Source organism: Haematobia irritans, chromosome 2, assembly GCF_050003625.1.
Source record: "Haematobia irritans isolate KBUSLIRL chromosome 2, ASM5000362v1, whole genome shotgun sequence".
NCBI lineage: Eukaryota > Metazoa > Arthropoda > Insecta > Diptera > Muscidae > Haematobia > Haematobia irritans.
This window is the reverse complement of record NC_134398.1, coordinates 124,771,443-124,798,486: the sequence shown is the minus strand read 5'-3', so window position 1 is coordinate 124,798,486 and position 27,044 is coordinate 124,771,443. Positions and strand designations below refer to the sequence as shown.

General features: G+C 33.1%; 3 protein-coding genes and 2 long non-coding RNA genes across 7 annotated transcripts; 2 read left to right on the top strand and 3 right to left on the bottom strand.

The window, feature by feature from the left end:
- Positions 1 to 111: 111 nt before the first annotated feature.
- Positions 112 to 3,940, bottom strand: LOC142226213 (putative nuclease HARBI1). The gene is made up of 3 exons (XM_075296106.1): positions 3,487 to 3,940; positions 390 to 1,065; positions 112 to 329 (listed from the first exon to the last, which is right to left on the bottom strand). The coding sequence occupies exons 1-3, from the start codon at positions 3,859 to 3,861 to the stop codon at positions 211 to 213; spliced, it is 1,170 nt and encodes a 389-aa protein (XP_075152221.1). The 5' UTR covers positions 3,862 to 3,940; the 3' UTR covers positions 112 to 210.
- A 1,661-nt stretch (positions 3,941 to 5,601) lies between these two features.
- On the top strand, positions 5,602 to 15,745 carry LOC142226212 (protein piwi-like). Of its 3 annotated transcripts, none has more exons than XM_075296103.1 (9): positions 5,602 to 5,664; positions 5,823 to 6,040; positions 11,133 to 11,822; positions 11,878 to 12,198; positions 12,252 to 12,406; positions 12,477 to 12,680; positions 12,750 to 12,941; positions 14,163 to 14,273; positions 14,337 to 15,745. In XM_075296103.1, the coding sequence occupies exons 2-9, from the start codon at positions 5,930 to 5,932 to the stop codon at positions 15,223 to 15,225; spliced, it is 2,673 nt and encodes an 890-aa protein (XP_075152218.1). In that variant the 5' UTR covers positions 5,602 to 5,664; positions 5,823 to 5,929; the 3' UTR covers positions 15,226 to 15,745. The 3 variants fall into 3 exon arrangements, with proteins under 3 accessions (XP_075152218.1, XP_075152220.1, XP_075152219.1); XM_075296105.1 differs by having other exon boundaries at positions 5,625 to 5,664; positions 5,841 to 6,040; XM_075296104.1 differs by having other exon boundaries at positions 5,661 to 5,684.
- Positions 15,746 to 18,631: 2,886 nt separating this feature from the next.
- Positions 18,632 to 19,212, top strand: LOC142226211 (uncharacterized). The gene is made up of 2 exons (XR_012719630.1): positions 18,632 to 18,712; positions 18,773 to 19,212. It is a non-coding gene; the product is annotated as an uncharacterized LOC142226211 (long non-coding RNA).
- Positions 19,213 to 19,307: 95 nt separating this feature from the next.
- Vta1 (vesicle trafficking 1) lies at positions 19,308 to 22,583 on the bottom strand. Its single transcript, XM_075296101.1, has 4 exons — positions 22,376 to 22,583; positions 22,250 to 22,311; positions 20,155 to 20,305; positions 19,308 to 20,086 (listed from the first exon to the last, which is right to left on the bottom strand). Exons 1-4 carry the CDS (start codon positions 22,483 to 22,485, stop codon positions 19,468 to 19,470), a joined length of 942 nt encoding a protein of 313 aa, XP_075152216.1. The 5' UTR covers positions 22,486 to 22,583; the 3' UTR covers positions 19,308 to 19,467.
- Positions 22,584 to 23,300: 717 nt separating this feature from the next.
- Positions 23,301 to 24,188, bottom strand: LOC142223962 (uncharacterized). Its single transcript, XR_012718982.1, has 4 exons — positions 24,142 to 24,188; positions 23,857 to 23,927; positions 23,682 to 23,792; positions 23,301 to 23,616 (listed from the first exon to the last, which is right to left on the bottom strand). It is a non-coding gene; the product is annotated as an uncharacterized LOC142223962 (long non-coding RNA).
- Positions 24,189 to 27,044: the final 2,856 nt, after the last annotated feature.

Genomic DNA, 27,044 nt, shown 5'->3' with positions numbered 1-27,044 from the left:
TTCTGACGATATCAAAATGCTTTTTAAGTTAAATTTGGTTGTATAACGTTATTGCGAACCATGCTAAATATTTATTCTTACTTGTTTTCAATAATAAATGTCTATAATGGATGAGATTTACTTAGTTACTTTTTTATTATTTTGATTTATATATGTAATACTGAATTTATTTGATGGTTACGACAACGAAGCCATATAAAATAGAATACATTACTTTAAATAATTTGTAAAATGATTTTTAATAAATTCTGCTCGACTACGTTCATCAGAGCTCCTAAAGGATTCGTAACTATTGGAAGTTTCGAAATCATCTGCTGTAGATTTTTTATCTAGAATCAAGAAATAGATGAGATTATTATTTTCAACAATAGAATATGGAATTTACTCACCTAGAGCCTTATCTTCCCACTCAATGGCCATATTGTGTAACAAAACCAAAGCAATTATTATATGTCGCACCATTGCTGGTGAGCCAGAGAATTCACAATTTAAAATTCCAAAACGCTCTTGCCACAATTTGAGACATCTTCGAGCTGGTTCATAAGTTATCCTCAAAGAACTATTAAATGCTTGCTCGGCAAGTGTAGTTGCTTGAGTTAGTGGAGTATAGAGATAGGAAGAGCATTTTAAAACCGAGTCACCCAATAAAAGACGACCACGAAATTCATTTTGTTCGAAACGTTCCTTGATACGGCTCTGGGCGAAAATATCGGCTGGGGATTTTATATTTCCAGCTGATTTTACTGTATGACAATCCAAGTCGCGTATTTTCAATGTGGAATCTGTAACAATTTGTACGTAGAATATATCATCGGGTTTTTGTTCATTGGCAGTAGTAGTCCATGGACGTTTGCATCGTATATTCAGATGATTTACAGCTCCTATAACTTGAGGCATATGGGCCAAGTCATAAAATGCCTTTGTGACCTTTTCTTTTTCTGCCAATAAGCAAGGCATACGAATATAACGAGAAGCTTTATAGGACAAAGCCTCTGCAACACGTTTGCTAATTTTCGACAAAGTTGCAACGGTTATACCATGTATTTGGGCTGTAGTTTCAGGGTGCTGAAATAGATTCGAAATAAAGTTATAAGAATATATGTTATTACGTTCTGGGAAAAAATAAAATTAAAAGTTTGTCTAATGGAGTTTAAAATCTACTAAATTTTATAAGACCCATACGGAGTGGTTCGATAAGCAATTTTCTATCATTAATTTACTACCAGTAGACTGAAAAGGCAACTGCATACGCAGATCGACAATGGCTTGTTTGTTGCCGCATACGAAGCAGGAGATTCTACGAACAAGAATTGGAGTATTGGTGCTTTTGGATGCTCTATGTATATGCTAGTGATTGCTATCGTCAAAATTTTGTTTACGAGTGGTTTTTATGTAATTTGCCCCAATCCATCGATAGATTTTCTTCTCATCTGAAAGCCCATACGTGCTTTTTCCTACAAAATTCTTGAATATGGCTCTGCCTTATGGGATCCGCAGTGTGAATTATATTTCGTTATAGATCAATATTGGTTAGGTTACGTTATTTTGGGCACAATGATTATCTATAAGTTTAGTATACGAGTATATGATTGGTAATAACGTTCCCTGTAAGCCATTTAAAAATTATCGTTTCCTCTTCAATGAATTTCGACTTTTCAATTAGGCGTTGTTTGAACCCACCCGAAGAATTTGTGCTGATTTTAATTCACTTTATCAACGTTATCGATACTACCATTAGAATGAGGTGATTGAGCCTAGAAGTAAAGACTTAAGTATTAATTTTTGTAGTCTATAGAAACGGTTGATCAATACCTTTCTTTGTAACTGGGTATGCAAGGGGGTCTTTTCAGACGAGTTGAAAATATGGGCCAAATTGAAAGGGGTCTAGTTTGCTTTTCGCATTATTTTAGTTACATTAATTAAAACATTTCGAAGAATTATGTGGCTCTATAAATTAAACTTACAGTGCTTTTCAAAACATTTGCAACCACATTCCCTGTTGAATACAAACCGTAATTATAATGAAAATAAAAATAATAAACCACAAATTTTCATGCAATGTTGTTGCTTATTATGTCAATTTTAAAGATACAAGGAAATAACGGAACTAACGATAAAGGTTTTCTGATAATTTATACATTAAAAAAAATGAGTTTTTTGCCTGTTCAAAACATTTGCAACTAATATTAAGCGTCACATATATTTAAAAATAATTAAAGTATTTGTAACTTTTAACGATAAATGTTAATAGTTAATACTATAGCCTTGCCGCTTGATTACTTCTGCGCAACTTTTTGCCATTGGTTAGGATTAAACGGTCAATGATATCCTATGGTTCAGGTTCAAATAGATTTCGTAAGCCTTTTGCAAAAATTTCGTACAAATTTTTCATTTTACAGCTTTCCAAAGCTTGACTTTTACTTTAGCCGACTGAACAGGCTAGTCATCGGAAATCCATTGTTTTACCACGTTACACGTGTCCTAGAGGTCATGATCGCGCTGAATAATCCATGCAGACGACATTTTCCGGAATGCTTACGGCAATATCACATTAGACAAACTGTTTTTGTAGACTCGACTCTATAAATCGGGTCAATAACTTGTCCAGAAAAATACCCCCAGACCATAATATTGGTCCCGCCATGATGACGTTTCTTTTTTGGATTTCTTGGATTAAGGCTTTCCTTGCACCCTTCGTACTAAATTTCTACCATCCGGTCCATGCAAGTTAAATTTTGAGTCGTAGGAAAATATATCACATATCCACTGCTCCATTTAAGGTATTTTTGTGAAAATTGAAGGCGCTCTAACCTAGTTTTCTGATCGTTATGTTTAAAATACCCAATTTGAATTTAATTTTTGACTTCTTTGGATGATTTTTGATTGAATTGTTGCATAGTTCTTTTGATTATATGATCTTCTTTTGGCGTAGTCTTAGTTTTGGTGCATCCACTGTTTATAACTCGAGACGTTGGTTTTTGCATATTGTACTCTTCCGAAATTCGTTTTTGTGATACCCCAACTTTAAAATCTTCGATAATTTCTTTTTTATTATGTTGATTATGCTTATTGCCGGTAATTTTGTCGAATTATTCAAAAAATAGGACGAAATTATGACTAAATTAGGCAATGAACTTAACGATATTCCTGCAATTCCCTTTTTATACATTTAATCCATCTTCTTATAGGTCCTTATAACTATTTCAGGTAAAAAAAATAATAATGCCCTTAAAGAAGAAAATAGTACAGGGTGCTAGGTAGTTGCAAATGTTTTGAAAAGGTCAAATCATACGATTCTTTACCTTTCGGTAAATATCAATTTTTAATAACAGACCATTCATTTTCCCAATTAGAATATGGAAATACCACTCCATAACGATTATTTTTTTAAGTGGAAGCGAAACAAAGGAATTATTATTATGGGAGATGTTCAGGGTAGGGCTAGTTGCAAATGTTTTGAACATCACTGTATACTAAAACACATACCTCCGTCCTACCCCAGTAACGAACTGCTGCCATTATTTGTTTCTCCACGGGAACCTGACTATCCTTTTTCGTTGTGCCACCACTTTGATACTGCTCTACATCCAAATCATCCTTTATCATATCTAACAGACGTTTCATACTGTCCTTGGTAAAGCGGTAGCTATGTTGAAATTCCTCTTCCGTTAAATCTTGTAAAGGATTAAAACGTCGACGTTTATGATTCTTTAAACTTTTCTTTCCTTTGAGCACACCAAGATTCACGAAACGTTTACTGCAATTCACATTCCGAATCAAATTATCCACGGTTAGAAAGTCTCTAAAGACTTCCATATCGTTTAGATCATTTTGAAAATGTTCCAACAATTCCAAATCCATTTTTTTCAAAAAAATTCAACAGAAAACTATGTTCCCAATAAATTTGTTGTTTTCTTTATTGGTGTTGCTTTAATTGACAAAGTAACCGAATTGGCGAAGCTTTAATTAATAACATCAAATGTCGATTAGTGGCGACGTATAAACGTAATATTTTGTGATATCGACCCTACAGTGAAGCTGTTACCCGGGATAAAACCCGGGATTTTCGGGAAGGGATTAATCCCGAATCCCGGGATTTTTTATTCGGAATCCCGGGATTTTTCGGGATCCCGAAAAATATTTCCAATTTGTTAAATTTGTGGCTTTTTAGCATTATTTATTAATAAATTGGAGTCTTCATTCAGCGCAAATGGCCCTTAGATTTCATAGAACATGAGTTCATGTGAAATGGAATTCGTGCAACATAAAATAAAAAGTAATGATAAAACGACGATATGCCAAGATCGCGTTTATCTGATAAAAAAAAATTGTACGAAAATATACCTAATATCCCTGCCAACATTTTTTGAATTTGGGGCGCTTCTGAGAATCCCCACTACGTCGAAAACAATCATATACGACATCAAAAACTCGTCCGAAAAGCGCCGTCACTATAGAGAAGTTGTACCACGCCAAGTTACTACGAAAAAGTTTCTCATCAGTGCAAGTATTAGGTGCCTATTTAGATCAATTTCGAAGGACGCCAATAAGAACCCCTGCAAACTATCAGAAAAAGTGCATTTAAGGAAATTGTAGAAGAATCATTGTGGTCAAGTAAAACACGATTTTGTAGTTGTTTATTGATTTGATTAAACATTTATAATATCTTATAAATATAACATTTTTCGGTTTATCTCATCACATTTAACATAATTTTTTGTATTAATAAAAGAATGATGTTGAGTTTTAAGTAGCAAGTTATATATTGCAGCGTCTATCAGCCAGTTTGTTTATTTTCGATGGAGACAGCGTGCCTGGAAAAATATTTGAAAAATGATCACTTTATTCTATTTGGAAAGTCGAAAATTGTTCACCATATACCTTCCACAATTTTAAGCGTAATATCTATGTTTTCAGAACTTTATTTTCGTTTTTATTTAAATAAAATATACAAGCTGGTTGCGCTTGGCGTTTCACAAAAAATAAAATGGCTCTTCTAACAGTAGTGATGGCAAAATACTTTCATGTACATTTTGTACTTTTTGATATGCTTCCCCCATTACAGTTCGCGATGGTTGTGGTGACATTTACGAGTCTGTGGTAGCGATGAGGATGAAATAGAACTTTGAAATGCTGGCAGGGGTATAATCAAAATCCTTAAAATGTTTTGTTGAGTAAAACTGAATACTATGTTCAGTTTTCAAGCTAAAAACCAGCTTTACTTTTCTTAATTAATTAATTTAGAAATATAAAATGAGTATCAATCAAATCATTTTACAACCAAGCTTGACTTTCAGTTCGATAAGTTTGGTTGACAAATATTTGCAATACCGTTAATGTTAATGTTTAGTTTGTTTCACATTGAAAACTGTTTGAGAAATTTTTGAGTGGCGAGGAATATCCATTACATTCGAGAAACTAATGGAATTTTACTGTTGAGTGTAACATAAATATTCCCTAATTGTTTGAAAAACTGTTGAATTTTAGCATTTTTCAAACGTTTGTTTTTATACGAATTGTATTCATTTAATTGTAACGAATACCCAAAAATAGTCAGTAACGAGTACTTGTAATAAAATACTCGTTACTTTCCCAACACTAGCGTCTTTTCCTAAAAACAGCTCGCAGTTTTATACGAGCTCCTATATTTTCATCAAAAATAAGGTAAATTCGAACAAAATAAAGTGGGTAGCATTTTGAAGAGTTTTGTTACAATTTATATGACATTGTTTGTAATCAGGGCAAGCATTTCCGTGCACTAATAATGAAAGTGACTACGTACAAGTTAAAGTGCAGTTCCTAATACATACATACACATTTAGTTTCATTTTATATCGCAGTGCCGGAATAAGTCCTCGAAAGATTTGGTTTGGTGTACTAGCTACCTCATAGAATACAAAATCGGTTAATTTCGAGAAAAATAAGAAATATGTCTGACGATCAGAGTCGTGGACGACGCCGTCCATCCCGGGAGCACCATGCAGAAGAACCCGGTAGCTCCCGTCGTCCCCGGGAACGATCCATATCAACAGAAGAACCGGTAAGTTTTTATGCTATAATTTCTTATACCGTTATATGGAAAAACATGAATATGTATTTACTGCATTATAGTAAGGTCATTATTATTAGTCAGCATTTTGCAATTGGGTTTCAAGTTACCGGCATTATAGAACGAAAATTACAAAAATCCAATTTATGTTATATTTCAAATTAATCTGCTTTCTCAGAGGGGGTGAAGTCGCCATTGGAACTAAACCGAAATCGAAAAATAAAATAGAACCTATGTGAGAAGATGATGCTCAGTGTTGGAGAAAAAATGGTTCAATTTGGGAGAAATAATCCTCGAATGTAATTTTACCAAGACTTTTTTTTTAAATTTTATGTTTACTTATTTGCTCAATTGTTTTTAAATTCTTATAGATTTTTTATTATTTATTATTATGTAACTATTTTATCATTGCAAAAATCTGTAATATATATGTGTTAACTGGGCCTCGTTTGGCGTTGTATATATTACTTTGGAGAATAATAAATGAAATGAAATTAACATATAAGACTCAAATGTAATCATCTCATCGGCCAGATCTTACTATGAAATTGTATTAGCCAACACTGACGCATATGTATAGTAAGGCTTGTGAGATTGGTATCTGGCATTTCCTTTTCAATAGCCTGATAATACCAATACCTTAAGCTTCATGTCCAATAAGCTCGTATTAGAATTGTAATGATTTGTAAAGTAATTGAATTGGACGAATAACCAGCCTGCGTTGATATCAGGCTAACATAAAAATAAGTAAATAAATCAATTTTGACATGTGGCCACCTCGTTAATAAAAATATGCGAACGTTTGACGAAAACCCGCTTTTATATTCAAGCTTTATTTTTCAAATTTATTTGTGAGCAACGTTTTACTCCAGCTATACATTAAAAATTTCTTTTCGTTGCAACAACCGTGTTCTATATTCGTGTATTAACATGAAAACCGACTTTATTTCACGGATATATTGCTTACTTACATTCTTGTGTTTGCAATTAACGGCAATTTTTGTACTTTGTAACTTTGTCCAAAGTATTGGTATTATTTATTTATTTAACTCATTTTACAACCAAGCCGAAATGGCCATATACGGTTACAGGGATACTCAAAATAAAGAATTACATTAAATTTACTTAAAAAAAATTATTAAAATATTAGGACTACAATCAAGGACTGCAAAACTTGACATTATTACACCTTATTACTAAGTATATATCTTACTACTATATGTAGACTACGTTACAAAAACAATTTGATATATAAATATAAAAATTTAGGAATTGATTACTACTCTCAAATATTATTATAAAAAATTTAATAATATTATAAAATTTCATCTAGGGCCTTTTTATTTATAAGTTTTTAATTAAATGATTTCATTTTTTTTTTCAAATACCTAATGAATTAAACCACTATGTAGTCATGAAGTAATGACCTAGTTTAGATTTTTTTGTTTGCCTAAGTGAAAAGGTTTGTATGGAGGTGTTATTAGAAGCCAGATGATTTGTATTATGATGGTTATCTTAACAGAGCCTTATTAAAAAATGTCATACCCAACATCTGGAAAATTGATAAAATTATTCCACTACTGAAGTCAAGCAAAGATATATGTAAGAATGGATCTTAAGCGGCCAAACCGTGGCACTTGATCTACCTAAGAGCCTTTATTTTATGCAATTATTATTTTATGCTCACCATAATTCCGTTCAAAACTTTAAGTTATACGCTCCCTAATATTTGTATGATTCACCTTCCCGGCATTGTGATAATGTTCAAGCATTGTACTTTACCCTAACGATTATTGCAAACTCTATCAGAGAACAACGAGAATATTACTCGGCCACGGGCCATCATAATAGCCTTCCACGAAAGAATTGCGACATTATATGTTCGTATAATGCAAATATGCCGGTTAGAATAAAGCAAACCTATTGCTAGAGAAATTTACTATAGTTAAATACATTATACAGCTACGGAAATTATTTATTTATTGAATCATATAGTAATATAAAGCCTTGGAAGCCAATAAAATATTACTCTTAGCATGTACCTGAGCATTAAATAATTCTGTATTACTTAAATTTTCTGGGAGATTATTATTATTTTTTGTGTAAATATTTATCAAGTCATAAGAGAAATCCTAGATGGCTCATAATTTTACATCAACAAATGTTTTTTTATTCACATTAATATTTCAGAATGTTAAGCAAACGTACGTTTTATTCATTAGTCAATGTAAATTTTTTTCTCACTCCTTGATATCAATTCCGTTGAGATAAATATTCGTTCATTCACCACATGACCTGTTTGATAATGATGCAAACGTATACAAATTATACAAAACTAGCAATTTTTCTATTCCCCTTCATCTCTCTGTGTAACCTGACTCTACCACCTATATTTATTTTTGAGTTTGGTTGGTCAGCAAAAAATATTGCGAAAGCCAAGGAATGTTATATGCTTGGTTCGTTAAACTAAAGAAAATCGGACTTGATAACAACAATATGGACAGGGTCCTCTTAGTTTCTTTATTTACTTATTTTTTAAGATTTTTTGCTTGAACCATACGCTCTAGTAGGCAATAGTAATCTATGATATCAAAAATTAGTTTGTTTTAAAGAATATTTATTACTCTATAAAAAATGAGACCATGTCAGAAATATTGATTTTGGTCGGCTCATCATCTACGTATATTGAGGTTTCCCGTCCATCTGAACTTTTTTGCAAATACGTTTTTTTAATCCGCGACACTTCTTTTGAAAACTGAATACCCGTGTAAAAATTGGTGGATCTGACCAGATATTATTAGATCTGCCGCCATATCTGATTAGATACGGTAGTATATCTAGGCAGATATGGTCAGATCCGAAAAATGGTAATATCTGATCAGATCTAATTCTAAAGGAGTTAGATCTGACCAGATCTCAAATTTGGCCCACATCTAATTATATCTAATCTGATATAATTAGATGTTAATATATCTAATTATATATAATTTTATCTACAAATTGTAACACTTCCCCGTTACATATAATATTACCCTATTTAATAAAACGAATTATATAATATACTATAGTAATAATGGTAAAACTGTATTATTTACATTACTATTGAGATCGTACATTTTATGTATGTTAAGTAACTTAAGTTTTAGAATTCATTAAAAACAAAAAACAAAAAACGAAAAAGTTAAACAATAGTGGTCTATTTACTACTTTTGTCGTTTGATCTCGCCAAGACGTTGGGACATTGCCCTCTCGACGTTTTTTTTTTCGATTGTGGCTCCCAATTCCGCTCTTTCGCAACCCGGAATCAAAAATCTAAAGACAGAAAAAGATTTATCAGTTAATTTGAAATTTATAGATTTGGTATAAGGGGATGCTTACCAACAATAGCTTCTCTGGCCCTGTAATTTAGGGCAAAAACGGGTTCTAACTGTCTCTCAAAACCCTGTGCCCTTGGGGGTTGTCCAGTGAGGGTGGCTTTCTTAAGTACATTTCGTTTGAATACGCCTTCCAGCAACTTGCGAGCCACATGCGAAGCCTTGTGGGACGTCCCCAATGCCATGTTGTGAATGATGGCACGACAATATATGTTGTTCCCAAAATATATCATCTGTAACGAAACAAAAATAAAATTACTTAATTATTCATGGTTATGTTGAAATCATTTTATTCATTATTCCACAAAACATTTATATTTCTATCAAATCTTATCAACCTATGGATGGAAAGCATCCAGAGCATTGCAAAATATATAATTTTGTCTAAATTCATTGTTCCAAAAAAAGTAAAAGTAGGTCCAACAAAACACTTTTGACAACTATTAGATTTGTTCTTGATACTTACCTTTTCATCAAAATTGCTGCCAAGAAACTCTCCTCATCATCACTACATTGGACAGATTGCTCTACCGTAATTTCTGGTAAAGCCTGGCTTTGTTTTAGAGCTTCTAGTTGATCCTCCGTCTCCCTTATTTTCTTTTGCAGAAACTCAATTTCATTTTCCTGAAAGAAAAACCATTTATTTTTATATTTATATATAGATAATAACAAAACACAAAACTTACCTCGTCACTGGACGTAGTTATACGTCTTTTTATGGTTTTTTTATTTGCATTTCATCAATATATAAAAATAGCAACAAAACAATAAACTTACTTTATCACAGCTTCTCTTGCTCTTTTATCTTCCTCGAAAAATGAGAAGACATTAGATTTTTATATGAAATAAAAATATCAAACTCGCATTATCAAATATTTGGTATATATTTTTTTTTTCAAATTTAATAACACAGCCGTTGCTAATGGTGATAGTTATGGGGTGACATTTTTGAAAACAAAAAGACAGTTGTGTCTGAAAGTTAAACATTTTATGAAGACACTTTAAAATGATATTTAAAAGGGTTTCATGAAACTGTCGCAACCTATAAAGATTGTTTGGTTATGTTCACCACTTGTTTTGATGTGCGACCAAACATACGTGCTTGTAACCAAGTATATCACGTTAATATTCTCGTAACAAACACATTATTTTTAAACACAAACATATACGAATATTTTTTTATCCGTGTTACAGAACTGGTTCATGATTTAATGCGATATATATAATTAGATATGGTGACATATATAGTATATATAATTAGATATGATGTCATATATGAAGATATACAATTAGATCTTACCAGATATGACTGATATAAATAGATATAACAACATATATAATTAGATCTTGAATCAGATCTAATCATATATAACACTATACATAACATATCTCCGTAGATCTATTTATATCTACAACCATATCTGAGCAGATATAATTATATATACTTTGATATTATTAGACATGATTAGATCTCTCAATTTTTACACGGGTACGGGAAATATTCGCTGGTACCCGATATGGAGAATACTATAGATGATAAATCAATTCAAGGCTCCATTCATTGATTATAGCTGAATGTGACTTTATTAAGGTGATTTAAAATTTGGTTTCAATAGCAAGGTCTGTAAAAACATGTAACCCCATATATATTAACAATATTTACATATGTTGTCTTTCACTGGTTTTAATTCTCTATTTATTTTTTTTAGCAACCCAAAATAATTAAAACTGAGCCAGGATCACCCGATCGTCATTCCAGGGCATCGTCTATTGCAACCAGTGTTAAGAGAGAGCCACATTCACCGGAACGACGAAGTCCTTCCGTTGCATCAAATATATCAATAAAGAAGGAAGATCCGGAGCGGAGCGAAGATCGCGTTAAACGGGAACCGCCAGAGAGACCCCGTGGCGAAGCATCGACATCTCGAAGTGCCAGAGATCGTAACAATCGTTACGAAGTGTCTTTGGTTTATACTAAACCCTCTGATGTGATTAGTAAAACTGGTTCCCTCGGCAAAGAAATCACATTGCAAACCAACTACTTCCGTTTAATCAAAACGCCAACTTGGAAAATACATCAGTATCATGTCAGTTTTGCACCCGATATTGAGCTGAGACGTCTAAAAAGTGGAATACTTTCAGAACACCGGGAAATGTTAGGAGGCTATTTGTATGATGGTACTAAGCTATTCACTACTACAAAATTGAATGAGGAGAAAACAATACTTCATACAAAATCGAAGCAAGGAGAGAACTATGTTATCACCATTAAGTATGTTGGTGTCATATCAATGACTGAGTGGCAGTCTTTGCAAATTCTTAATTTAATATTACGTCGTTCAATGGAGGGTCTGAAACTTCAACTTGTCGGTCGTAACTTCTATGATCCTGTGGCTAAGGTAAGCATTGCCTAAGGGGGTATTAATTAAGTTTTTAATGTCATCGTATTTCCAGATTGATTTACGTGAATATCGTATGCAATTGTGGCCAGGATATCAAACCTCTATACGGCAGCATGAAAAGGATATCTTATTGTGTGCCGAAATTGCTCACAAAGTGATGCGTACAGAGACTGTATATGATATCTTCAGACGCTGTCAGGAGAATGCTCGCGATTTCAGAGAAGACTTCAAACGTCACATAATCGGACTCACTGTACTAACAGATTACAATAATAAAACCTATCGAATCAACGACATTGACTTTCAGAAAACTCCTAAGGAGACTTTCAGTATGAAAGGCGAAAAGATAACATTTATGGATTATTATTACAAGGTAGGTGTTTTTTAATGCCACACCATGGATTAAGGTTAAATTATCGTTCTTAGAAATATAATATTCGTATACGAGATCCCCAACAACCATTGTTGCTATCCAAGGCAAAGGAACGTTCATTGAGGGGTGGGGAAAAGGAAGTAGTTATTCTAATACCTGAACTTTGTCGTGCAACCGGTCTTAATGATAGTATGCGTAACAATTTCCAGTAAGTATTCTAAATGAAAGTATGCTAGTTTAAAGACTCTGTTTAACTTATTTTTATTTTTGTTTTTAAGACTTATGCGAGCTATGGCAGATCACACCCGCATGAATCCCGATAGACGTATTGATCGTTTGCGAACATTTAACGAACGCTTGCAACAAACCGAAGATAGCGTTCGAATTTTAACCGATTGGAATATGAAATTGGATACACGCTTAGTTGAAGTTAAGGGTCGCATATTGGATCAACAGAAAATTGTCTTTAGAGATCACAGAAAGTATGGAATTAATAATATGTTTTCAAAATGTCATACAATCTCATTTAACGTGATTTTTCCACTTTATAGAGAACCTTCTGGTGAGCAAGCCGATTGGACAAGACATTGTCGTAGTATGGGAATGTTTACTACTCCCTCTCGTGGTTTAGAACGTTGGGCTGTTATTGCAACGAATCGAAATTCACGAGATTTGCGCAACTTTGTAGAATCTCTTATGCGAGCTGCAAATGGCATGAGTATGCGTATTGAAAGACCCAGAGAGTAAGTATAGTCCCCAGGAAAGAACTTATTTATTTATAGAGAAGTTCGAGTGTTGAAAGATATACCAGTGAACATGGTTATTGTAACTGTTAAAGTTATAATGCTTAAATTATTTTCTCCGTTTTAAATCTAGCCAATTATTCTGGGAACCTATTTTGCCCCCATCACACTTTGTGAATTTTAACAGTAGCTGTAGAGGTATGAGAGAATGGGTATTATTTGAGTTTTGTCAAAATTCTCCCGTAAATATGTCGCTGTATTATTTATGTATGGCGTTTTTGTTGGTGTTAGTATTGTATAGCTTAGTACATAGCTCTTTTAGTCTTGTTGTATTTATAGAATGGAAGTACGACCGATTGTAAATATAAATATAGCCTTTCCCGGATTTTTTCCATTCTCTGAAAAGCGATATTTTTACGAATTTCCTTCGATATGGCAAACAAGGAACAAATTAGAAATAGCCTAAGGCTAGGTTTCTAAAACGTAACTGTAAACCTAACAATCTATTTTATTTTAACATCTTACATCAATGAAAACTTATACCAAAAAATGTTTTCTTATACAAAAATGTTAGCGAGAGTCTTATCCGAACACCATATTTAAAATGGTATTTTTTGTACCATTTTAACCAAATGGTACCAATAAAAAATCGATCTACATTTAAAATTAAATTAAATAATAGCTGTCGTTGTAAAGGCTGTCATTTTCATAAAGGTTTACTTATTCTACTAATCCATCGAAAGTTTATATATCTATATCGTAATTTAGGAATATAATAATACTATTTCGGAAGTAATAGAAAACTATTAGTTAAATTATTTTATTCCATAGCTTCTTTTATTTAAAGGTGTGTACTAGGTTCGAGTTTAGCCGCTAAAATTAAATCTGTAAAAGCAGAATAAAAACATCATTTTTGGTTTCTATTTTTTACGTTAACTTCTTGTACGGGAATGATTCAAATCAACAATTAAAAAAAGTAATCCCGAATAATAACTGTTTTAGCACCATAATTCGGGAATTTCCACACTTAATACCCGGGAAAGCAGAGCGAAAATATGCCAAAACCCCGGGGATAAAACACCTAATTGTAAATGTTTCAGCAGACACTCGAACAAGTGATAAACTAAATTCTCGACCCAAATTTATTTTTCCAGTGACACCACGGCCGGTAATGGAATAGAATTAATACAAACTATTTTTTTTTTTGTATATATTTTCTAGAGTTATGATTTATGATGACCGTAATCATAGTTTCATACAAGCCATGGAAGACTGTTGCCGTCAAGATCCCCAGTTAATTTTGTGTTTGGTACCAAATAATAATGCCGAGAGGTAATTTCTTTATATATGGAGATGAGAACTTTAATATAATGTACCAAATAAAATTTCACACAGATACGCATCGATCAAAAAGAAAGGTTGCCTTGAACGATCTGTACCCACACAAGTGATAACACAAAAATCAGCTAGCAATCAACGCGGACTTATGAGTATTTGCACCAAAGTGGCAATACAAATCAACTGCAAATTAGGCTATACACCCTGGATGATTGATGTTCCTCTATCGGGCCTTATGACCATTGGTTACGATGTGGCCAAGAGTGCACGTGATAAATCGAAAGCTTATGGTGCTTTAGTCGCTACTATGGATTTAAAGGTTAATGCCACATTTTACAGTACGGTGGCCGAGTGTAGCTCTCACGATGTCCTGGCCAACAGTCTGTGGCCCATGATGACGAAGGCATTGCGCCAATACAAAAAAGAACATGACAAACTACCCAATCGGATTTTGTTCTATCGTGATGGCGTCGGTGAAGGTTCCTTGAAACAAGTTTACGAGCATGAAGTCAAAGACATTGTAGAGAAGCTGGACCAAGAATATAAACGTGCCCGAATGGAAAAACCGCCAATGTTTGCCTATGTCGTTGTCACAAAATCAATAAATACCCGTGTATTTGCCCGTGGTCGCAATCCTCCACCTGGAACAGTGGTAGACGATGTTGTCACTTTGCCCGAACGTTATGATTTCTATTTGGTTTCGCAGTCGGTGCGCCAGGGTACAGTTGCTCCCACCAGCTACAATGTTGTCTACAGTAATATTCGCCTTACACCTGATCAAATGCAATTACTTACATATAAAATGACACATTTGTATTATAATTGGTCGGGAACTACGCGAGTACCGGCCGTCTGTCAATATGCCAAAAAATTGGCCTCATTGGTTGCATCCAGTTTGTATCAGCCTCCGCAGAATGCTTTAGAGAAGAAACTCTATTATTTGTAAGAAGTTCCAATTTTGTGTTTCATTTCGCTCATACTTATTATTTTATGCGCAATGATTTCTTCAGTAATTTTTTTATAAACTGTATTCAAACAGTTTTATCTCTCGTTAAAATTTTACAATCGAAACGTACATTTTGCCTACTATATTTAAAATATCAATATGTATGTTTTACGTTTAAAAACAAAATTAAAGTTTTGTTTCACGTCTTTAATATTTCTCGTATATACATTAAGAATTTCATCATTGAACACACAAATATATATGTAAAATTATTAAGTTAAGTTGTAGACATTTAAAACACAAAACGATCGCATTGTATTTGGCGATATTATCAGCATTTATATCGGTGAAGATTTTTCATCAGAAGATTATTTTTTGAATTCACTTTAAAGTTTTCGAATTTACAAATGAAAACAAACGTGCATATTGTAAAATCGTTTTGATGTCTTTCAAATTATTTTTGTAATGTATAATTTTATCTGAATTTTCATAATAAAAAATTGAAACAAATACAAAAAAAGTACAATGAGATATTATTGTGAATATCGCCCTGAAGTTGAAATAAAGGAGATTGTATGATAGAATCGGGGAAATACTGTGTGAGTTGAAGGTAGATAGGGAAGTTATAATTAGAGTCTGGTCGTCAATCTTAATAGAGTATAGAAAAAATGCAAATCGGATATCACAACGTCTAATTTCCAAAAATTAAATGCGAATTTTATCTATAAACTATCAATCAAAAATATCCCAATATTATAAAAAAGCGGCTCATAGATATTCAGGTAGACAAAAACCTTCTTGGAATGACAAATTTTAGTACGAATTTCCATTGCTAAGTTATTTAAATATTATCCTGACCGACACTAGAGCTCGACCGAAGCGGGTTTTTTTTACCATGTTCGGCAAAAAAGCAATAATCGGCCGAAGCAGAACATTTTCCTAAATTTGTAATTTTTGTTTTAATTACACTGGGTCTTTTAACTGGGACAATTCAATAGGAAATTAATTATAAAAAGTTTCGGCATCGGTTAATCGGTCCGTTGAATCCGACTGCCGAAGCCGATTCTTCGGTCGACCTCTACTATACACCCAAAGAAATTTGTTAGACAATAAAAAGTGTGCTGAAAAATGAAAACCACTGTTTCATAAATAGCAAACATTGTTCACTAAAAGCCATATTGGAATTACAAATTTCCATTGCTAAACAACGCTATGCCTGAGTAGTTGTGTGGATATTTCGCAGCTGATCGTTCGCTAATTTATTTGCTTTAATTTGTAAATAATTTTATTACAAAATCTTAACATTCGCTGTACTTCCTGAATACCATCTTACTTGGATCCATTGAAATATCTTACATTTTTGTGGAATTAGTTTTGAATTGCTGCAAAGATCAGTTCAACAAAAGTTAAGTACCAATTGCGTAACTTTGCTGTATTCCCTGCATTTTTATTGCCGGTTCTCTTTTGGCGTATAACCGTTGCTGCTGCTTTTGTTGTTGCTACTATTGTGGGTTTATCATGGCACCTAAACCTGTCGCTTGCCAAACTTGTAATGAGTCTATCACTAAAACTCAAGGTAGCATTGAATGTATAATCTGTGCCAACTGGACACATGCATCCTTTGCTCGGCTAACAGATAAGGATTTATGTGCCCTGAAATCCATGAAGTCCTGCGTTTTTATTTGTGTTGAGTGTGAACCGAACATCAACAGCAATCGCAGTGGAGGAGATGGCATAATGGAAGAGGTAAGAGCACTTAACCTCAAATTTGATGCATTTATTGCTGAAAACAAATCTGAACTTACATCTATTAGAACAACGTTAGAAGTAATGGATAGTCGATTTGCCGAAACGAAGAAAGATATTGCAAAGCTGGATGAGCGTATTTCAAAAATCGAAAATTGGACAACTTCAAAAATTACATCCTTGGAAGTTGTAAATAATTCGTTGCATCGCAGACTGAATCGTGCTGACTTACTTATAAGTGGATTACCAGATGGCTTAGATGATCTCGTGACTCCTGTTGTTGCTGTTGGAGCAGTTTTTTCAGTTGATGTTACTAAGCAAGATATTCACTATGCTACCTACATTAATAATGGCAAGCAAATTCTTGTCAAATTTAACAGCGTACCAATTCGAGATGCTATCATGAAGGCTTACTTCAAAACTCGAAAACTTCGTGTTTGTGATCTGCTAAATGGTGAAGGTAATGATGTGGTCAGTAGAGTGTACCTAAACGACCATTTTACTCCAGCTGCCAGTTACCTTAACAGCATTTGTACGAAACTACGTAGAAATAACATCATTATGAAGTACAAAATTTTGAACGGAGATAATGTAAGGGCGAAGCTCTTTTTTCCTGATGGTAGTGAAGCTGTACAAGATACCCAAAAATGCGTTGTCCTTCTTAAAGGGCCGAATGAAGTCAATCATACATAAGTATTTTCTTGGTATTATTTATGCGTCCTTCTCATAGCTTTTATTTTTCTTTATAACTTTTTCTTATAATTGGTACAGTATTATTTGCCCTTGTTCTATACTTGTTTGAAGTTTTGCATTTAGTATAATTTAATGGAATTGAATATACTATTGATCTCATTTTTATGTTACGATTAGCTGTGTAATCAAATGAAATTTTAAAAGTGAATTATTTTAATGAATTTCAGATGCGATATGATTTATGAATTAATTTTAGCATTCTATTTTTGGTTCCCCGCCATGATTTGAATTTGATGTCTGTTAATGGTAATCTTGGTCCCATCATATACGGTAGCTCCTATTTTAAATCGGTATTATTGCCATTTAATGATCGGTTGAATATTGCTCATTTGAATTGTAGAAGTATAAAGGTGCCGTTGAAGCTTGACGAACTTAGAGGGTTTCTTAGGGATGGAACGTTTGGTCTATTTGCAGTTTCGGAATCGTGGCTTTCTAGTGATATCTCAAGTAATGATATCTCTATTCATGGCTATAGGATCAGTAGAAATGACCGCCAATTCGGAAGTAGAGGAGGTGGGGTATGTATTTACATTGCTAACCGTTTACCGTTTCGGGTTGTTTTTAAGGTATCTGAACCCTATTGTGAAACAAATCGGCAGTCCGGTGATCGTCTTCGAGAAATAAAAATGGGAGTTCGATCACCATGTGTTGTGGAACGACTAACTATTTCGTCCTGAAAATATATTTTGTCTTTACGTTTGAATAATTAAGTTAGGTTAGGTGGCAGCCCGATGTATCAGGCTCACTTAGACTATTCAGTCCATTGTGATACCACATTGGTGAACTTCTCTCTTATCACTGAGTGCTGCCCGATTCCATGTTACGCTCAATGACAATAACGTTTGAATAATTACTTGTGTCGCCTATTGTGATTGATCATATTTTTTGTCGTTTGGTTATCCGTAGTTTTGTTTCTCCTTTGATCCTCCTGTTTGTTATCGAATCATTCTCATTTGGAATCACAAGGGGAAGGAGGTGCAAAACTGCGGTGAGTATTTTGTATTAGTTTTATATGTATTTTATTTTACCGTTATTTTACATTTTATAGAAATAAACACTCTCCAATTGTTTGTAATCACATTCATACCTAAAATTTGTTTGTGTTTTCAAACTGTTAAATTGGCAAAACCTCCGGACTCAATTGCGGCCAGCAACACCATGTATTTATGAAAATTGTGTGGTAGATCAATATCCTCGGATCATCTTCATCATTTCTGTATTTATCGCAAATGTTTTAGCACTTGCTACAAGAATAAGGATTTTTACATATTTTTAAGCTCAATCCAAACACTAACAATAATTACCACCCATGATAAAACAAACGAGAAGTGGTTGCGAATTTGCAACGATTTTAATTCTTTCCTGTTCTCTTCTCCAAACGTCATATATAAAAAACAATGTTGTCGTTGTGGAATGAATTAATTCCCAAAATATCTCAACAATTTTGTTTGATCAGACAAATTCAATAAATCTTTCAAGTACATAATATTCGAAAATTTCTATTCATACAGTATTTTTTCCACAAGTAACAGGTATAGGAACACTGGAGTATATTGAAACTTTTGAGTAAAAACAACAAGAGATATTTTAAACCTTCAATCAAGAATACGGTGAATTTATTGCGTAAGTGCAGTTTTAAAAGCTTAATTAGCATGTCACCTAATAGATATAGCTTAGTACAACAATTATTAAAATAACAAGACATAATACATAGTTATATGAGATACTTTTTCCAACATTTTCTTAATCATCTTGTCCCGTGGTGAGTAATTTCAATGCTTTCTGCAAATTTTCTATTGCAGTTTTTACATCGTCGTAGTTAAGGGCGCTGCCAGCATATTTGCAATACTTTTGAGCTGTTATCATTTGTTCCGGAGTAATTTGTATATTAGCCACAGGAGTAATTGGGGTGTATACAGGATGTGGTGTTGTTGGTGGGACAAATGGTTCAAAACCGCCAGGTTTTTCCTCTTCCACCGGTGGACTTGGTAATATATCTGGATTATTTAGTATAACCTCGGCATTTGGAGGTTCACTTTCCTCAGTTTCCGGGTTTTCATTTGAGTCATCACCTGCAGCCGCCTCATTTGAATCGTCTCCTCCAGTCGCCTCATTTGAATCATTCGATGGTTCTTCTTGTGGAGACATTGTTGGTGTTTCATTGTTTTCATTTTCGCCATCTTCGTTTTCCTCTTTCATTGGACCCGATACAGGAGTCTCTCCATTTTTCAAGCAATTGTGAATGTAGGCAGCCTTCCATTTGGCATATTTGCGATTGTGTAGGGCTTCTTCACTTAGTTCACCGAATGTTTGGAGGACATCATATATCACTCCACTGGAATAGAAAGCCTTGACAACATTTCTAAAACAATTATATATATAAATTAATGAGCAATATTGTAAACACAGCCGATATTTTCATATACGTACTTTCCAAAGTTACCTTCACGATCCTGTTTATCGGCGTATAAGAATAATTTCAATGCATAATTTTCCATATGAGCTTGAGCACACACTTCATTTGTAATAGATTCATTGTCAGAATGATCCTTTTTCATAGACTCTAACCAATCCATAATAGCTGTAGATTATTTAAGCGTAAAATAATTGATTATTAATGATATAAATGTATTAAATTAAAAAAATAACAATACTAATAGCCTTGGCTTCAACTTCAACTGAAAAACAGGCTCTAGGTAAAGCCCTTACGACTCCAAAAGTTCTTACAACAAAGCAAAAACATGTCTCCCTACATCGCGTTCTCAGGCGAAAAAAAAACCAATTCTCAAATAATCGTGTTTCCAATTCGCCAAATGCCTATACAATGGATTTTTGTACTGGCTATATTTAAAAAAATTATGTACATTTTTCATAAATAATCAAATTAGTTTTTGTTAATTTGTCAATATCAAAATGTTATATCTCTTTTTCATCATAAATAGTTTGAACTTTTAATTTAAAGTTTTGATAGAAAACCAGAAAATAGTTCCCACCTTTACGACACACAGTGGTTCCAAATCGCTTTTTTTTTTAAATAAGTCTGTAACTTTTGAACGGATAAAGATATCAATATAATTTTCAGTGTGTGAAGGCTGAAGTGTTTTCCTCTAAGTTTGCCAACTTTTTTATCTAAAGCACATGGGTACACATTTTTTGTTCTTCTAGGATTCGTAGACTTTTGTAGGAGAAAAATTACGAATCCACTTAAAACACAACTTCTATGTTCCAAATACTGACCCCACAAACGGTAAAAGATAATTGCACATGCAGGCTTGTATAACTTTACAAGTTCTTCCTAGCAAAGAAAAAATCATCGAAATCGGTTCAAAATTGCGGAGTTTACAACTAAAACAAAAGTTCATACTCCCGAGGGGACCAACTTTCAACGCCTACAGGTCAGCTCGTGGACCTACTAGGGACCCACAAATTGGCAAACATTTAGAGGAAAACACTTCAGTTTTCACACACAGAAAAAAATTATGTTGCTATCTTTATTCGTTCAAAAGTTACAGAATTATTTCCAAAAAAGCGATTTGGAACCACTGTGCGACAGTCGACTGTCATCTGCAGATAATAGACCCACTACCATGTAGAGCTCTACAGAAAAATCGACTTAGGCATTAGGCCAAAAATCGATAATCGGCGGCAAGAGACCGGTTAACCCAAGCTGAACCTGTTTTAATAATTTATTTAGTTAACTATTCGTTTATTGTACCAAAAAGGATATTACAATGCTTGGACTGAATTAGCTTTTATTGTTTTTATGACTTTGTTCAATAAAATATGGTAATATTGAAGTAAAATACCCAAACTTCTTTAATAACATCCATTAAGAAAATATTCGGCTTCGGCCGATTATTGTCGAACATCGGCTTCGACAAAAACAACGGCTTCGATCAAGCTCTACTACATATCGGCAATAACGGTTTTATGCGCCTGATTTTACTATTATGTCCTGCTATATGCATGCGACCAACAGATGAATACCAAACCGACTTGTCAATTCATGTTATATATCACGATATAGTACCTACTTGATGTATTTTAACTGAAGGCCATAGAAAACAATGCTTTCACTTCTGTGAAAAGTTCTTGCATCAGTGTTACACTACTTCCCCCATTTTTCTTCCACCCAAATAATAGTGTTATGATTATTACTAATTGAAAGGGCTTAGATCCAAATGTTCAAACATAGGATTTTGTAGTGAAATTGACAGACAATTTGAAAAAAGTAATTTCGAAGTCAGCACCAGCAATTTTAACTACCATGTATGGATGTATGGATATTCACAATCTAAAGTGTTTATTATATTAAGGGACAAAGAAGTGTTAGTTCTCATTTGGAAAGATATTTCTTGTTTTTGAAGAGTGTGCGAAAAATTCCGATATTCGAAAGTAATTTTTTTAATGGGATTTAACCCCTTTTTTATTTACGCCATTGTTGTGATATACAAACGATGACTCAGACAGACTCGTCAATTTGCTTATAATTTTTCGCATTAAATTTTATTTTCCCCTGACTTACCTAGCAATAGTTTTGTTTCCTCGGGTTGTTGAGTTGTCAATTTAAGACCTACTTGCAGGGCACTATAAATAAATCAGACCATCAAATGAGCCCATATCCGCATAGATTTTGGAGCATTTAACTTACTATAACCTGGACCAGTAGGCCACAACAATATCCCTTGTATCATGTTCCTGAGCTATTTTCAAGAAATGTTGTATTTGCTTTAGTGATGGCGGACAAGGAGGAAACTCCATTGTATATTTTCTTTTGCGTTAGATTAATTTAATTTTCCTACTCCCAAAAAAATTGTTTATTTATCGGCTAGCAAACGATGAAATCATAAAATCAGATGTTTTAGAAATAATGGTCAGTGATAACACAGTAGCATATGGTACCAAAGGTAAAATTTTGTACTTTTAATAGGATAGAAGTATAAAAAAGCTTGAAAAATGTTGGAATTTACAGTAGAGAAGTATTTTGAATATAAAATATATTAAAAGTGGATTTGAAATCCCTCCCAATAAACACAAACGTTTGAAAAATGCTAATTTTCAACAATTTTTCAAACATTTTTTCAAAGGATTAGGGTAATATTCAAGTTGAGAAATTGTTGAGAAAATCGCGTTCTCAACAAAAAACAGACATTACCCTCAACAGTGAAATTCAACACATTAGCAATAATATCTCAAGTGTTATCCTCAAATTGAAATGCATCGCTACTCAAAAATTTGTCAAACAATTTTCGATGCGAGTCAAATTCAAAATTAACATCGTTGCAAATACTTTTCAACCTAAATTTGTATGAATGATATCCCCACTTCAAATTGAAAGTCAAAGCCAAAATTCTATGAATTTTCTATAATTTATTCATTTTCATCAAAATAAAATATATAATAATACACTACACTACATAATACACTACAATACAAATTGATAAATAAAAATCTTATTAAACATTTCAACAAATAAGAACAAAAAAAAACAAACAACAAAACTTTAAATATCTTAAACATTATTAGTAAACACTTTTGCATTGATAATTCGATTTCCTTCCTTTTGGTGTTATAAAACAGCATTAATATTTATTAACATGCGGGCAATTTGAAATTAGGAACGTACTGGACCGCGTGTTAGAATTGATTTCCAGCAGAAGGAATTCACAAAATATCCATTTTTAACTGATAATAGCATATGAATTAAACTGACGATGTGATGCACATTTTCATCCAGAAGTTGTTGATTTCAACAATTTGTCGTTTTTAACAACTTTAATTGGTTGCACTTGTAATGTTTCTGGAAACTTTTTCTTGTCGATAAGCCACTCATTTTTCATTGGTCAGCTTCTTAATGTTTGCAAGAATGTAGCATCCAAAGATTTTAGTTTACTGCAAAGAGATTCAAATTTAGTGTCTTCTCTAAAGTGTTGATTTAATTTTTCATATTGACGTACCAATTATTATAAACTATTTGAAGCATTTCCAGTTAATTATCCACCATTTTTTCATCGGTCAGCTTAATGCTTTAATGTTTTCAAGAACGTAGAATCCATAATTTTAGTTTTCTGCAAAGAGATATACATTTAGTGACTTCCTTAAAGTTTTATTTCATTTTTTATTTTCACTTACCTATTTTTATAAACTATTTGGTTATTTGTCCAAAATTTTCCATTTTTTAATTTCTTGCAATTGACCACGAACTTCATTGCACAAATAAGTATTGAAAACAACATGGTTTTTTCGTTGCATTTTAGGGTAGTGTTTTGTCAAAGTTTTCTCATATTATCTTCAACACCTTTTCAAAGATTTCGTCAACATTTTGGCAAATTGGAAGTAATTCGCAAACAATTTGAAGATGTATTGAAGATGAGCTATTTCAAGTCAAGTTGAATTTATGTTGAAAATTATATTTACCCTCAAACTGAAAAGTTGTTGCATTTGAAAAACGCTCATCCTGTGTTTATTGGGAGACCAAGAAAATATAGAGACATGCTTTGGTAATTCACCATGGTTTTGTTTGTTTTCAGTCATAGACCAAGAAAATATAGAGACATACCTTGATAATTCACCATGGTTTTTTTTATTTGCAGTGCGCAGTCATTCCACTCAATTGCGCAGTCAAGTGGCTCAATTTCTTTTTGGAAAACGAGAATAACCGTATAAATTAGTCAATTTGCATTACAAAAAAGGTGTGGATGAATACTATTTTATAAACTTTCACAATATTTGGTGTTTCAACGAGAGAACAAAGGAAAGAAAAAAAATTAAAGCCAAATTAAAAAATCACTCAAATGCAGACGAAAAAGAGCCATCTACGGTGTGCAGACAAACTACAGCGCTGCAAAGTCAATTGAGATGTCTTTATAAATTAATTGGTCTATGGTTTTCAGTGCGCAGTCAAGTGACTCAATTTCTTTTTGGAAAACGAGAATAACCGTACAAATCAGTCAATTTGCATTACAAAAAATGTGTAGATGTATTGAATTTTATATATTTTTTCAATATTTGGTGTTTCACCAAGAAAACAAAGGAAAGAAAACAAAAATAAAGCCAAATTAAAAAATCACACAATTGCAGACGAAAAAGAGCCCTCTACGGTGTGCAGACAAATTACAGCGCTGTGAATTCACTTGAGATGTCTATACTTTAATTGGTCTATGATTAGGCTCGAAATCATCTGAAATCCATTTTTATAAGCCAAATGACAGTTGAAATCTAGGTAAAGTGGATTTTGGAAGTGTAATGTGGATTAGGAACTAGTTTTGGCTCAACTGCAGTTTATGGGCACCTCACCGAATTGCTTAAAATTAATATATGTTGTGTCATTCGGTGAGCTGATTCCAACCAAGTGACCCATACCCGGGGGAAGTACCCGGGTCTTGAGATATAGCCCTCCAAAGGGTCAATAAAAACTTGATATATCTCTTTTTTTGTCCAATCTAGACAAACTAGGTATCATATGAAAGCTTATTCAATGCACTTTTATACGAAAAAAATATTTTAGTTTAATTTTGGAGATATAAATAAAAAAGAACATTTTTACCCAAATTTTTTGTTATTTTCGTTATATCTCAAAAAGTCTTCTATTATACTATTCGATTGATGTACAACATGTCTTTATAAGTCCACTTTTAGCAAAGTTGTGGAGTTTTTATTCTGAGTAGAAAAAAATGTATTATTACTGAAATATTTTCTCCCCTTGTGTTTGCGTTAGCCCACTTTGGACTCTGTTCATAGGAGAAAGTCTTAAACCCCGGCCGAAGGCCGGCTACTCTCCCCCCTTGGGTCCACGTTAGCCCACTTTGGGCTCTGTCCGGCCGGCCACTTTCCCCCCTTGGGTTAATACTTACAACATACAAAAATTATTTCAGTAATAAAACAAATTTATTTTCTACTCAGAATAAAAGCTCAATAACTAAAAAAATCACTAAATTAAATATTAAAAAAATATTTTTGACGTATAAAAGTGCATTGAAGAAGCTTCCATATGATACCAAGTTTGTCTAGATTGGACAAAAAACAAAAGAGATAGTATATCAAGTTTTTATTGACCCTTTGGAGGGCTATATCTCAAGACCCGGGTACTTCCCCCGGGTATGAGTCACTCTTTTGGAATCAGCTCACCGAATGACACAACATATATTAATTTTAAGTAATTCGGTGAGGGGCCCATAAACTGCAGTTGCTCCCAATAAATAAATGTCATAAATAATTGCACTAGCCAATATTTCTTACTATTTGTACAAATTTTGTTCTGGATAACGAGTACTGTGTTTTCTTCTAGTCCCTCACGGCTTGGTTATCCAGTACAAAAATAAAGCAAGCTATTATTACGCGTTTTCAAAATATTTGTAAATGAATTGAAAAAGGATCTGAAATACTCATTTCAATCATAATTTTCTGGAGCACTGGCAACCAGACTCTGGAACTCCTTACCACAGGATATAAACAATCTTCACATAGTAATTGGCAATTTCTGCCTCACATTTTCCTTTTTTCAGAAATGTGCATTGAGGTTTTCGTTAGATTTCTTTTGTGGGAAGCTGACCACTGAGTTAAAACAATAGAGTGAATAGTAAGTGAGCCTACATTATTGGGTCACTAAGGGTTTTTTATAGTTTTATAATTATAAATTTTTTAGTATCTTAGTAATTATTGATATATAGAATTTATAATAGTAATCATAACATTGTTCAATTATGTACATTTATCAACATATGGCCCATAAAGGTGGGTATTAAGTTCGAGTTTAGCCGCTAAAATCGTAATTTTTCACGATTACTTAATAATCCAATTTGAGGAATACAGACTGTGAACATTTGCTTTGGGCAATTCCCCATCAAGTTATAATAAAATTTGCAACAAATATGTATAATTGTATGCCTTTTTTACTGATCTAGTTTTCATTTTAGCGGCTAAACTCGAACTTTATACCTTTCTTAGGGGCTAAATAAATAAATAGTTTGTATGGTCATCTTTCATGCTAATTGAAGGAAACAAAAATTTCAGAGATTTTTGTTTGCTGGAGCAACGGTTAATATGGCCCCATTAAGGCTAGTACAAAGTTTGCGTATCACGAGTAGACATCAAAACTATAATTTAATTATAAAATTACAGAGCGTTGACCTTCACGTATTGGTCCCCATTAACGAATACTTCTGAATCAGTCAAAAATTGGACAAAGCTTCCACACATATGTTTATAGATCGTAACTTGTTTCCAATATGATTGGATTGAATTATTCTGGAAAAAATAATTTATATCGTACAAACATAAACCACTTTGTGTTTAGGGAATTCTAATTTCGTAACGCTCAG